This window comes from Hemibagrus wyckioides, linkage group LG24 (genome assembly GCF_019097595.1).
Source record: "Hemibagrus wyckioides isolate EC202008001 linkage group LG24, SWU_Hwy_1.0, whole genome shotgun sequence".
Lineage (NCBI taxonomy): Eukaryota > Metazoa > Chordata > Actinopteri > Siluriformes > Bagridae > Hemibagrus > Hemibagrus wyckioides.
The window spans coordinates 5,524,956-5,539,664 of record NC_080733.1 but is presented as its reverse complement, the minus strand read 5'-3'; the positions used below and the strand labels follow the sequence as shown (position 1 = coordinate 5,539,664).

The following is a 14,709-nucleotide window of genomic DNA, read 5'->3' as shown; positions in this document are numbered from 1 at the left end:
TGTGTGATGGATTCTGCTGAAAAGATTTCAGTTGTGTGGGTCCAAACAAGAGAAATAAAAACATAAAAGTTTATTACATATATATATATAAAAGTAACAGGATAGACAAAATGTCTTGGTTGTGTAGGTTAAATAAAAGTGATGCTAATTATAATGATAAGAAAAAGATCTGTACATTTATGAAACAAGGATTTATGGTGTGTAAGAGCTGAGGCATCATCAGGTTCCTGTCAGGCGAGTGGTTGGTGTTTGCTCTGTGGGTGTGACGTCATATCCCAGCTTCTTCATGTCCTTGGTAACAATGTTAAACTGGATGGTTACGAAGCCTTGAGAGCGCACCCTGGTTACTGCAAATACAGAAATACAGCTTCACTCAAAAGCTACTCACGGTACAGATGACTTTTCTGTGGGGCGTTAAAACCCGATCTTACCCTCTCTTCCTTCTCCCTGAGCGACGACTTTGGGATCTGTGAACTCGGGACGTCTTCCCATCAGCCAGCTACGGTTCAGAGAGTACATTTCATTTAATAAAACACAGATTTGTTCAGATAGATACACTATATTACCAAAAATTTTGGGACACCCCTCTAAATTATTGAATTCAGGGGTTGGGCTTCAGCATACCAAGACATTTTGGACAATTTCATGCTCCCAACGTTATGGGAACAGTTTGGGGATGACCCCTTCCTGTTCCAGCATGCACACCAGTGCACAAAGCAAGGTCCATAAAGACATGGAAGAGTGAGTTTGGTGTGGAGCGGCCTGTACAGGTTGAGTCCTGACCTCAACCTGATAGAACGCCTTTGGGATGAATTAGAGCAGAGACTGCAAATGAGACCCGTCTCGTTCAACATCAGTGCCTGACCTCACAAATGCGCCTCTAGAGGAATGGTCAAAAATTCTCATAAATACACTCCTAAACCTTGTGGAAAGCCTGCCCAAAACATTTGGCAGTATAGTGAAACTGCTTTATGGTTTATCTACAAATGTAGTCAGTGTTTAGAAATCCTGTTACTACATGCCCTTAATATTACAGATGAGTCTAACATATTTAGTGGTAGGGTTAAAAGTTTGTATTCCCTTTAACTAATTATGTTCTTGTTAATTTACTTCAGTTGTGCCTCATTAAGGTCTCTAATGACTCATGTGTTGATTTAAGTCTTAATTAAGGCATGGGCAGATGTTATAAATAACTAATATTAAATCAAGCAGGTGTGCTGTGAGCTGTGAAGGAACAGAAAACAGGTTTCACAAGACCCACCACTGACGATTTTCCCCTTTCACATAGCTGGAGAAGAATGTACCATCAGTGAATAAGCGCTACTGTAAAATGCTAGGAAAGTTCAGTATGAAGAAGAAGAGGAATTAATGCCTTGATCCAGTTATTATATAACAATTTAAACACCAATTATTTTTAGTGTCCAGGGTCAAAAGTCTTGAAACCCCTCGTGAACAGACTCCTATTTTGCATTCTTTTCATCCATGTCTTTATGGACCTTGCTTTGTGCACTGGTGTGCAGTCATGTTGGAACAGGAAGGGGTCATCCCCAAATTGTTCCCACAATTCCAAAATGTCTTGGTATGCTGAAGCATTAAGAGTTCCTTTCAATGGAACTAAGGGACCGAGCCCAACCACTGAATTTAAAGATTTGGATGGGTGTCCCAAAACTTTTGGCAATATAAGTGTAGTCCATGATGCAAATTTGCTTAAAATTGAATAGTGATCTGGAAATAGTGCTGGATGTTTAGGTTTAAATAGAAAATAAATTTTCAGTCTGGTCTCAGGCCTCACTGTACAGAATTTGTGATGAGTGTGAAAAACTATATATATATATCTGAAGTGCCTGTAGTCTACTACCTTGTGAATCTCTGCAGCCTCGATGTGGACTCAGGAACAAACATTGGGATTGTCCTTGTGTGTCTGCAACAATTCATCATCAAATATATTCATATAAAAACACTTAACTCTGAGACATGACTTTGCTAATGAATGAATATGTGCTGGATCTTAACAACATAAATCAGCAAAACAAACAAAAACTCATCATAGATGTTGATGTAAAGTTAACCAGAAGGGTTAATGTGTACCACACAGCGTTAGTGTCATCAGTACCGGCCAATCATTGAGCACAGATTCACAAATGATGATTTCCTAAATATCAGCAGGACGGTCACTTACTTTCCAGGGGTAAAGGGGACGTGCACTGCTCCATAACCCCGGACCACGTCGTTTCCGAATGTATCTGGCCCATATACGCTCACCACAACCTGAGGCCCTGGGGAAAATGAAAAAATAAATAAATAAACACACACACACACACCCATATGTTTTTATTCTAGGCTGTACTCTAGTATGAGGAAAACTTGATATCAAGGTCAAAAATTAGAAACCTGTTTAATTGTAATAATTACGATCAGTATAAATAGGTTTCTCAAACCGGTCCTCAGGGATGTGAAGACGGTTTACATTTTTGGCGTTAAAAGATTCATGGCTCTCATTGGCTGTGCTTGAAATGACATAATATGCACACTACACGCCCAAGTGCAGGTATGTAGTGCACAGTATGTGAAAAACATGATTATTTCCACTACAACAGAAATACCTGGATGACCTACTGCTTGGGCTGAATATCTTTAGGTGTTAGAGATGATCACAAGTCATTTAATGCATGTCTTAAATATTATTCATGGTTAGCTATAAGCATTTTATAACATGTTGTGTCGGCATTCTACAAGCACAACTGTCCTTCAGTTTAATGCAGGAAACTTTACATATATGTAATAAAACCTTACTGGTGATATCCAAATCAGACTAAATTTTGAGATGTGTTGTACTGATTTAATATATTCTTATAAAACCTTTTGCTTTCACTTTGATTATATCCATCACACTGAAGCCATTATAAGCAATTAAGCCTACATAAAAGGCTTAATATTTAAAGTAGGGCTGGTTTTGTCATTTTAAAACATCTGGAGCTTATAGGAGATTTTCCCAACATCTAATATCATTTTCACACTTTTGAGGTCATCATTCAGTCTGAATGGACCTGCTGCAAAGTAACTGAACGCTGAAATGAAATAAAGTGGCTAAGAACAGAAGTGTTATAAGTGAAGTGTGTGTTCATTTATATTTATAATCCCATAACACATTCCTATTTTAGTCCTGGACTCAAATGAACACAGCAACCAGATGTTGTTGACAGAACATCTCATGGTTTCTTTAATTATGTATTTGCTTACTAATTAAATGTGATTAACCGTGTCATATCATTATCACTGGTGATTACCATGCATCAATAAAAAGGGACACCTCATATTGAGTTCTGCATCAGTATTCAGTTGCAGCAGTGTGTGTGTGTGTGTGTGTGTGTGTGCACTGCTCTTTTTTGTCTCAATGCTGCCACCTTGTGCTACAAATAACAGTCTGAGGATCACTCAATACTCATCTGTTTAAGCGTCCTGCAAAGAAAATTATACTCTTGTTCTTAGGCCGAGGTTTAGGAGTAAGATTTCTGGCAGTTAAAACACCAGAATTTTACTCTAAGAGGGCCGCATCAAGTCTTATTCTTAATTAACAAATGTTCTTGGGACAATCCTGTATACATGTTATAGACACCAACCAGGCATAACATTATGACCTTGTGTTGGTCCATCTTTTGCTGCCAAAACAGCCCTGACCCATTCTCTGTACATGCACTGTGTATTCTGACACCTTTCTATCAGAACCAGCATTAACTCCTTCAGCAATTTGAGCAACAGTAGCTCGTCTGTTGGATCGGATCACACGGGCCAGCCTTCGCTCCCCACGTGCATCAATGAGCCTTGGCCGCCCATGACCCTGTCACCGGTTCACCACTGTTCCTTCCTTGGACCACTTTTGATAGATACTGACCACTGCAGACCGGGAACACCCCACAAGAGCTGCAGTTTTGGAGATGCTCTGATCCAGTGGTCTAGCCATCACAATTTGGTCCTTATCAAACTCGCTCAAATCCTTACACTTGCCCATTATTCCTGCTTCTAACACATCAACTTTGGGGACAAAATGTTGACTTGCTGCCTAATATATCCCACCCACTAACAGGTGCCATGATGAGGAGATAATGTTATGCCTGATCGGTGTATATATCATATATACAGTATACAACAGAAGTCAGTATCTGAGTCTACTATCACTTAACTCTTTTTATGTATAGAATTTGCACCTGTTCTGTTGTGTTCATGTTCAGCACTGAATGTCTTTATGTCACACTGCACAGTGGTGGTTAATATGAAGCACATATTAAAATGTAGACACTCAGAGCTTTAAGAATCCGTAGTGTTTATATATTACATAATATATAAAGTGTATAATATTTGTTTTCAGCTAGCCTACTAGGCGCAAAATATTGATAGAAAAGCTCAAACTAAAACACTCTCAGATGCCATAAGTGCTTGTTCATAAGCATCTAATGTTTGTAGGCGTTACCTTCAACCACTAAAATTCTATGTAAGGTTATCCAACAGAAGTGAAAACATCTTACACTGAAAGCCAACAGAGTCCTGACTCATTTTACATCAGACTTGAGGCCATAAAGTAATCTGTAATTTGTTTATACTGATGTCTGATAACTCGAGTTCTAGTCCGCCAGTGCATTGGAAAGCCAGTGTATTGGTAAAAAGAATTAAATGTCAAATGATTCAAAATCGTATCACCTTAAAAGAATTCGATTCATTTTGAGTAGGATTATTCACTAAAACATTAAAAAGACCCCACAGTGGACACAAAGCACAATAAGTCAGTATACCTTTTATTACTGAGATTCAAATCTTTCATTTTCCCGAAACCTTGTATATCTAACCTTAATTTCTGAGAACAGACTTGGCCTTGGGATGTAGAAAATTGCACAAATGTCTGTAGAGATGTTCTGCCATTCTTCAGAGAGCCTTTTTTTCCAGCTGCTTTTTGTCAGAGAGGGCTGTTTATCTCTAACCTTTCTTTTAAAAATACCCCAAAGGTGCCGAAGGATTCAAGTCAGGTGACAAACTTGTCCAGGTTACAGTTTTCACTTTGCTTTTCTTTAGAAACTTTTGGCTGTGTGCTTCGGATCAGTATCATGCTGAAATATTCTTCTTCTGCCAAGCTTCAGTACACGGGGAGTCATTGTGTCAGCCGGTATTTTGTTATATCCACAGGCATTCATGGTGCTGTCTATAAATGTCAACTCCTCAATACCTTTTGCACTCATGCAGCCTGTATCCTCACACTCACACCAACGTGCTTCACTGTCCAGACTATGCTTTCACTGTGCTGGTGCTGACCAAGTTCACATCTAAGCCAAAGAAATTCTTCTTGGTCTCATCTGACCGTAGCATATGCTTACAATATTCGTCAAGCCTCTTTTCTTATTCTTTAGCAAAGAATAATCTTACAGTGTTGTGCGCAAGAGCAAACAAGGTTTATTTTTCATTGATGCCATCCATAGAAGTCCTTTGCGATGTCTGTGCTGTCTCAAAATCTCCGCCGATAACCCCAGTGCCAAATAGAAAGCACTCAACTGCCTGTTTTTCAAAACAAGATTGGGTAAGTAGCTCATTCTAAACCTGCACATTACTACTACATCTGTGTTTCGACTGATTTTTAGCTGGTCACTGATGTGTGTCATTTTAGTGTTTATCGTCTCACAATCAGATTCAGTGTGGAGCCACCATGCAGACGTGCACATAGACACAGCCCATAGATCCAAAATCGAGATCTTTCTGGTGTTCACAGGTCATTTTTAGGTTGACTGAAAATCGCAGGTGTACTCTTCTTTGTTTCAGTGATCACAGGCTTTCTAATTTGTGTTTCAGTGTGTGATCACAGGTGTATGCACTAGTGTTGCATTGAGTCTCTACTCTGGGGCTTGTATTTTCTACATAGTCTCTCTAAAATTTTTTGTTTTTGATTTTTCATACAAATAAATATGCTACTGGTCAACTAATGCAATTATTGTGAGGTGATACAAAATTTGAATCATTTGACATTAAATAATATTGAACAGTGTGTGTGTGTGTGTGTGTGCATGTATGTATGTATGTGTACACACACACACGCATTTATACATAAATATCATTTTATACCACAGTGCTGTTGGATTCTTGATCCTGATTGGTCAGAATTCGTTGACTATTTTTCTGTACCATCAGTGACTATAACTCTGGCTGTAAGGCAAATCACGCCTTTATAGAATAGGTTTCTACAGTAACAGTAACAGCTAATTCACAGGGGCTTGTTTGGTAGATGTTTCATATGATCCAAGCCTAAAAACAAGAAAATAATGCAGTGCTGTTTAACAAAGAAAAATGTGTGTTGATATGGTGCAATTTTTTTGTAAACATTTGTTTAATATTTCTGGAAGGAGTCTCCAGTGTCAGTGTTTGCAAATGTCAGTAAGTTTTCTGCCAAGTCAGAGTCTTCAGGAAACAACTCTATGCACTTTTTGATTTCTTAACAGCATAATAAGCTGCATTTTGTGTGTGTGTGTGTGTGTGAGGGGACAACAGTTTATAGCTGTTTTTACCATGAGTAATAACAGGAATGAACTCGCTTTGCAGACGATTCATGACTTTAAACAATAATTAAAGTTTCTCTGTGGTATAAAACACTTCAGGGTGTCCTGTTTTAGGAGAGTAGGCAACATCATGGTGGTAACACCATCACACCACCTCATTGCTGATTATTTTCCTATAACAGGATCTCCTAGGCAAGTTGTGGTGATGGTGTGTAAGAAGTGAGGTGTGTTGTGGTAGACGTACAGCCGAAGGGGTTGGTGCTTTTGAAAGTAATGTCCAGGGGAAAGTTCCACACCAGGTTCTGAGAGGAATCTCGCCCTTTGGATGTTATTTGAGAAATCCCCTCTTCCAGTCCCTGCAGATAAGAACACAAAACACACAGACAATCAAAATTAACAATATAGCTATCCTACATGGCAGCACGTGCGTTAATAAATGGGATAGGTCTATCCTAAACGGCACGTGCATTAACGCATGGGATAAGTATATACTAAATGGCACGTGCATTAATAATTGGGATAAGTCTATACTAAATGGCACGTGCATTAAAGAATGGGATAAGTCTATACTAAACGGCACGTGCATTAATAAATGGGATAAGTCTATACTAAATGGCACGTGCATTAAAGAATGGGATAAGTCTATACTAAATGGCACGTGCATTAATAAATGGGATAAGTCTATACTAAATGGCACGTGCACTATTGAACTGAAAGTGTCTCTTTTTGTACTTACTGCTGTTGGAGCCCAGTCGTGTCCATATACAAAACAATACTTGCAATATAAGTCATCATATTCCGGGAACTAGAAAAGAGAAAGAAAAATAAACATTTTGCAGTGCTGTAAGCTAACGAACCAAACTAACCCTAACCCTAACATGTGGCAAAGTAACTTACACAAGCTGTTTCGATTTGCCCATTGACCATGAGAAGAAAAACGGACGGGTTATTTGAGGTCATTTTCACATGAATAATAAAGCACACAAGGTTAAAATGACAGACACGGGTTTGTTTTGGTGAGATAGCGGTGCAGGAAAACACTCAAATGGCTGCTGGTTGCTAACAGCTCTCCCAGCACCAAGGACGCTTTTACTACGGCTCGCAGTAAGGTCCAAATCTAAAGAAAAGGCGATTTGTAAATTTGGGGTCTCCACCAGGTGGCTGTAGAAGAGCATTACAAAAAATACCTGAGGCATATATTTATTTTAGGAGGGAGGAGGAATTTTTGGAGGGTGTCAACAAGGCAGAGTTTAGCATTTTGCACCATGTGACAGACCTGATTTAATTTGTCAGCTCATTACCAAAACCAGCATGGGCTAATGTTTGTGGAAAAATGACATAAATCTCTGTAGGGCAATGAGTTCACATGGACCTGTGTTTGACACTGTTACTACTTCACAAGGGAATTTTACTCATATTTGCACTGGGCCGATGTGACTGCAGGGATTCATTCCGGTCAAGCAGGAGCACATCTGATTTCAGGTCTTCAAAAGATTATTAGGTTTATATTCCCGAAATGAAAACCTGCAGCCACAAATTGCCTCTTACAGATAACACTGAATTCCCGTGGTAATCCTGAACAGATTTAGCGAGCCTGTTCAGTCACATGTGCAGGGCTAAGAGGAGACAGTAGGAAATTTGGACTACTAATGACACCACCAGCTATTAATGCCCAAATTTCATTTAATAGGATCCTTTGGGCTTTTGTGTACTTGTAACCTTTGTAGTTCTTCTGGTGCAGTGTAAATGTGTGTAGCAGGTAGTAACCTCTCTCTAGCACCTGCACATTTTCGAAGGGCTTTACAAGACTCACAGCCTATGAAGAAAATCCACTAAGGATTAGTACCACATGGCAGAAAAATGCTGAAAAAAAGCAAAACAGTGAACCTTCTGCCAGGAATGCTGCATGCTGAATATGACATTTCTCTAACCTGAGTAAAAAAGAAAGAAAAAAGAAAGAAGGGGTGCTGCAGAGGAATCAATATTAATATCAGAATCAAATGATCAAATTCTAGAGGTTTGTGTATTAATGATGCACTGCACCACTACACTATATGTAAATTTTCCCCTCACTAGACCGAGTGAAACTGGCCTGACTGTCACTGTGTGGTTTAAGTGTGTCCCAGTTTGAGGCGTCCTCGTCTGTTGCCAATTTTCCCACTCAGGGACCAGGTTCTCTGACTTTCAGCTACTATTTATAGGACACACTTGTCTGTACTACTTAAAAGTCCTTTACAGGACCCGTAGCATTTTTTTTTAGATGCGAGATAAGGCTTTGATAGAGATTTTTCTGTATAATATTATAATATATATTATAATAACGAAGCAAATCTGAGGTGAAACCTGTCTTGTCTGTAATATCGTTTGAAAGTGTTCTTCAGTACCTTAAATCTTAACACCATATAAGAAATTTACACATTAAAGACATTTTAGCATGTCAGTATCTGTGTCTGCACCTCTGTAATGTTCTAATTTCACAGACTCAGCAAAATGTTGCATGGTCTTCCTATGCTTCCTCCAGTTACTCTGGTTTCTCCCTCCAGTTCAAAGACATACGTTGTTGTAGGCTGATTGACATTTCTCAACTGTGTGTAGTGTGAGAATGAGTGTGTGTGGTGCAATTTTGCCTTGCGATGAGTTGGCACACTGTCCATTGTGTCCCCTACATTGTGCCTTGAGTCCCCCTGGGATAGACTCCAGATTCCATGAGACTCTGAGTAGGATAAGCACTACAGAAAATGGATGGCTGCAGAGATACTACACAGTGCATGTTAATATAATAACTTATATAAGATATTCCCAAATCTATCACATTCTGCAGCATTAATTATTTTGGATTTTTTTTTTGTGGAAATCCTTGAGATGTAGCTAAGTTACACGACTACAAATAATGTGTACTACAGATATTTAGTGTGGCTAAGTACTAAAGAAAAACACACCACTGTACACAACCTTACAGTACAAACTGTAACTAAAATTTGTGCACATGATTTTATTAAACACTCACATATGCCTTATATACGCACTGCAGGGAATGTCGTGGTATTACATGTAGTATTCCGTGTATTCAGGGTGGACAGTAATTGAGTACTTTCTTACATATTTTGCATTACTACTGTATTACTACTAACATTACACTTATTTTGGTTTATTTATAGTTTACTTGAGTATTACTAAAATGTTTTACATATATTCTTACTTACATTTCCAAGAAAAACAAAGGTATATTTTGCTGCTTACATTTTTATTTAGATCTTCAAAGTACTAACCCCACAGGTCTCATTTTCTCTAATCTAGGAGTACGCTATACATCAACCTAACAGGCTCAGTTTATTATCCAATCATTTTAGTTTACCATCTAATCATTTCGTTTCAGCATCCACTCGTTATGTCTGAAGCAACCAGTCAAATCCATCAATGTAGAAATCAAGAACTATATCGATGCATCAGTGACCTTCTCATGCTAAACACCGTAGCTAGTAATGAGGATATTTGCTGCTGTTTTTTAATATGGATAATCCACTGCAGTTTTAAACAAAATGTCTGCTGGAGTAAACAAACACTCAGAGACAAAGGCAAACCTTCTCCTTTACCTTCTTTAAATTCCATCTAACATTCAACAGCATTTTGAGGAGCTAGTTTTCTAATATTTACAGTCTGCTAGTCTGTTCTTGTCTTTCTTTGCTAGTTTTTATTGCTGATTCTAGCTAATGGTAAATAGTGCAACCTTTCAAACAAAGATTAAACAATATTTTCAGGCAAGACATCATAGTTGCTGTAGTTTTAGACAGTTTTAGATGAGCAAGGTGCTGTTCACATGAAAACACGATGTTAATTGCATCAGATAAATCACTGATTTTAATGCTTGAGTACATTTAAAAGAAGGTTTTAAACCTGTGCTTTCAAGTAAGCATATAATTTCTCAGTGCTTTGAACACTAATGAATTTACAACACAGGCCTGTGACTGTCTGACAGTTTACTTCACTTTTGGATGCAGTTTCCCTCAGAACGGATTCATCTTTGGACATTCATTTCAAACTAATGCACACAATAATACAATATGACACCAACATCAGATCGCTTTGCTTTAGCCTTTATTTATTTAGAAACAGGAGATCAAATTCAGTGGGTTATACAGGACATAATAAATATGAGTAGCATTCATAATGTAGCGTCCAACACAATCCTATATAACCGTTTAATTCAATTCAATTCAATTTTATTTGTATAGCGGTTTTAACAAAGAGCATTGTCTCAAAGCAGCTTTACATGAGAAACGACATAAGAATACAACAAACATATAAACAGACAAACAGACAGACAGTCCTAGATGTTATCCCAAGTGAGCAAACCTGAGGTGACTGAGGCAAGGAAAAACTCCCTTGGTAAGAGGAAGAAACCTTGAGAGGAACCAGACTCAAAAGGGAACCCATCCTCATTTGGGTCACAATTGTGTGATGCAAAGGAAAGCATGATTCTTCTTAGTTTTATGAAAAAGCTACACAAGACTTGGCTGTAGCGGAGCATCTATGTCGTCCTCAGGGTTGTGGAGAGGCAATCAGCCTCACTTAATGTTGAAATTAAAAGGCCACTCCAAAGATGTCAGACTCATTATTGTTACTGTTGCACACTAATGCACTTGAACAAAGCGAACTGACACAGCAATTAGGGACTGTATATTGTATAACCTATACTGAATCCCGGCTGAATCACTGCATGTAAACCATTCTTGGCAGCAGGAAACCGCTCTTTTCATTTATTCATCTTTACTAACTGCTTCATTCTCGTTAGGGTCACAGTGAATCTGGAGCTTATCCAGGAAATGATGGGTGTGGACACAGTGAAAGCGTTTAAAACTCCACACAGACAGTAATCTGAGCTCCGTCCTAACTTAGCCATTAGGGCATTTGCTTAGCCATTATGCTTATGTATTACATCTAAATGTTGTTTTTGGTCATAACACATGCTAACTCTAACTCTGCTTTAAGCGCTAGGTCTGTGAGCTCAAATTCTGGGACTCGCTGCCAGTGAGCCACTGTTTGGCTCCTGAGAAAGACGACATGATTAGACTGGATTGTAGCTAAATGTTTTATTGAATTGGATTATGCCCTACTTGTCTTTTTGTTTTTAAATGCACTGTTATTGCACTGCAGAGGTACCGATGAGCATCCAGACACTCTTCCTTGTATTGTCAAATTCTTCACAATTTCAGCCATCTAACAAGCTCCTGGGGACTACTGGTATGGTGTGTATGGCGCATACATGCTAGCATTCATTTTACTCTATCAAAACCCACTCTCAAAAGTCAAAATCTTTCTTTGCTAACAATGTTCGAGATAAATAGTCAGTGTCCAAAGCCAATGGAAAACAGGTCTGCACCTAGGATAACAATGGTGACAATTAACTGGCTACTTAAAGAACATCGAGCTATCCTTGCAGCTGATTCAGGTGCTCTTTGACTTTTCAACAGTAAACCAGAACATGATATCTAAACAGTTCGAGCAGCTAGAAGCCATACACTCCATTTTGTTAAAAAGCAATGTAATGATTCAAGCCAAACCTGTCAATCGTGAGGGCCACAGAAGCAAACCATTGACCTAACAGAGCTGACTGCTGTCAGCATCCTTCATCCATCTTTTCCCAGCTCCTCATTCATGTCCTTGGTAGTTCTCTTGCCCCTGGATTCGATTTAGGCATTCAACCCACTGATCCCTTGGTCCAAAAACACAGTTCATTGCTCTGCATGAAGGGAGTTTGTCTGTGTGTTTAATTTTATTAATAAATTATTGATAAATTAATGAATGTATAAAAAAAATCCACCTTATTGGTATCTCAATGTCAGATGCTCATTTTGTCCTTGAGACACCAAAGTTTGGAGGCCCTGGGTCTGAATGCTCTGTGTGTACCACAACTATCGATCTATGCCTTCTTCCGTCTCCAATTAGGTTTAAAAGTACAGTTTATTATGAAAGCTTATAGTTATATTGCTTTTCTATTAGCTAGAGTGCAGCTACATGATAGCATAATGGCCTGTGTCAAGTGCAGATGAATGGGTCACAGTGGATTCGAACACGTCGGATTACGGCAAATAGGATGTTGATATTCCATTCTGACCACTGCATAATTATGTATGGGGGATAAGTGCCTCTCTTCTTAATGTTTTTTTTTTCTGAATTGTGGCTTTAATAAATAATGAATAATAAATATTTTTTTAAAAAATTAAAAAATCATGTGGTTACACACCAGATATGGTATGATCATGTCAACAGCCACAGAACAGACAACTGAGGTGCTGATGGGTGTTGATACCTTCCTGAAAGGATGGCTATTATGGGCTGTATCTAAGCCATATTCACTTTGGAGCAATTTGCAGGTTTGCTAACCACTAAATCTGCTGGAGTAATGGAGCAAGCTGAGGCCATGCTGCAGTCTCAGGTGCCATTTAGTTTCATTAGCAATGACATTTCCTGCCACGGCCAATCTCTCAGGAAATGAAGTCAAAATTCCATTAATCCATTAACTTTCCAACTGTATTGTGCCGGCTAACTTCAAAACAGAGAACATCGGGAAGTAAATTCTCTTCTGATAGCATGCCAGGAACTCATTCTAAACTGTGCTTTTTGTTAGCATGCTTACATAACGGTTTCAAAAGAAAAATTCTTTACTATTTTAAAACCTATTGTCTCTGAAGAGGTGTTAAGAGGTGTATGAAATCAAGAGGGTTTTTAAAAAAAATTCTTTTTGTTCTTTGGATAATAGATAAGATAAATTTGGGGGATTAAATTTAATGAGCTTTTCCAGCTGTACGTGAGAAGCCATGACCTCAATAAACTGAATTACATTTAGAATTAAATTTGACCATTTCAAAGTCTCCTGCACTTTAATCATCATTTATCTTGGAACGCGTCATGACTGCTCAGTTTCGGAGAAGGAATAAATGTTTAAAGCATGTTTTGTAAAAGCTTTGCGGTTAACATAAAGAATGAAGCGGTCTGCTGAATGGTGAGTTCTTAGTGCAGCCAATAGCGAAGGACAGGCCGAACTCCAGGATGTGCAATGATGCATCACCTGAGTCAAATTTCCCTTTGGGCAAAAGACAAAAACACCGCATTTGCTGCGTCAGGAGTTTTATCATCTTATCAGTTATCTCTCTCTCTATATATATATATATTCTCCTTGGATGACGGGAGACCATTGATTTTCTTTTTTTAAATACAAAAGATGCCTATGTGCATCAAGACAAGTAGGTTTACAGTCATCACAATTTGACTAGGCGTACCCTTTATAACACATAAATATCTTAAAACAGTCTTGAAAGTGCTTTAGTATGCAGGATCCCATATGCAATTAACTCTATATTTTAGGAGCTGTGACGCTTGTGCTGAAAACGATCCATCAGCTGTGAATGCTGGGAAATAAAAGAAGAAGCTGTTCCGATACTCACGCTGTATTATTCTCTTCCTGTGGATCAGGAACATCAAGATCAGGCGCTGTAATCCCATTGATCCAAGAGACATGTTTTCCATATTTTTTAACACAGTACTTTCTGTCCATGACAACTTTGGATTGTGTTAAATGAGGTAGATCCTAATGTTTTCCATTCCAGGTGTTTGCACATTGAAACATGAATTTCAGGTTCATTTACGTCAAACCTAATTGGACATTAAACAAAGGCAAACACTGATGCATTTTGTTTGTACCACTCAGATTGCAGTTATCAGTTTTTACCAGTACACCGGCGTGACGTTCTGCAGGTGGAATGGAAATCGAATTTATGGGACATTTTCAATCTGTATAAACAAATGAATGATTTTATGGCTTTTTAGGTCTGATATGAAATGAGTCAGGACTCTGTTGGCTTTCAGTGTGAGACGTGTGTTTTTCCCTCTGTTTATAACCTTACACAGATTTTTAGTGGGTGAAGGTAAACACCTTCAAGTTTTCGATAATTATGAACGAGCACTTGGGGCATCTCAGAGAGCAGAAATAGGTTTGATATCACCACTTTCTTTAAAGACAGAAACATTTGTGTGAAGGAAATTGTTTTTTTCCAGTGTTTCTATAAAAATATTTCTTTTATATGAGCCGTTAACCTCGACTGTGGAGTGTGACGTGACAAAGACATTCAATGCTGAACATGGACACAACAACACAGGCATAAAAATTCAATTTTTT

The 14,709-nt window shown here is 38.4% G+C and overlaps 1 protein-coding gene across 1 annotated transcript; it reads right to left on the bottom strand.

Annotated features, from left to right (window-relative positions):
* Window positions 1-46: 46 nt before the first annotated feature.
* b9d1 (B9 protein domain 1) lies at window positions 47-7,624 on the bottom strand. Its single transcript, XM_058377364.1, has 7 exons — window positions 7,431-7,624; window positions 7,270-7,338; window positions 6,778-6,889; window positions 2,180-2,276; window positions 1,859-1,921; window positions 432-499; window positions 47-347 (listed from the first exon to the last, which is right to left on the bottom strand). The coding sequence occupies exons 1-7, from the start codon at window positions 7,491-7,493 to the stop codon at window positions 220-222; spliced, it is 600 nt and encodes a 199-aa protein (XP_058233347.1). The 5' UTR covers window positions 7,494-7,624; the 3' UTR covers window positions 47-219.
* Between the last annotated feature and the right edge of the window lie 7,085 nt (window positions 7,625-14,709).

Coding starts and splice junctions, on each gene's coding strand:
- b9d1 (XM_058377364.1), bottom strand. CDS start 7,493: ATGACCTCAAATAACCCGTCCGTTTTTCTTCTCATGGTCAATGGGCAA. Junction 6,890..7,269: donor ACGACTGGGCTCCAACAGCA/GTAAGTACAAAA, acceptor TCTTATCTGCAG/GGACTGGAAGAGGGGATTTC. Junction 1,922..2,179: donor GTCCCCTTTACCCCTGGAAA/GTAAGTGACCGT, acceptor GAATTGTTGCAG/ACACACAAGGACAATCCCAA.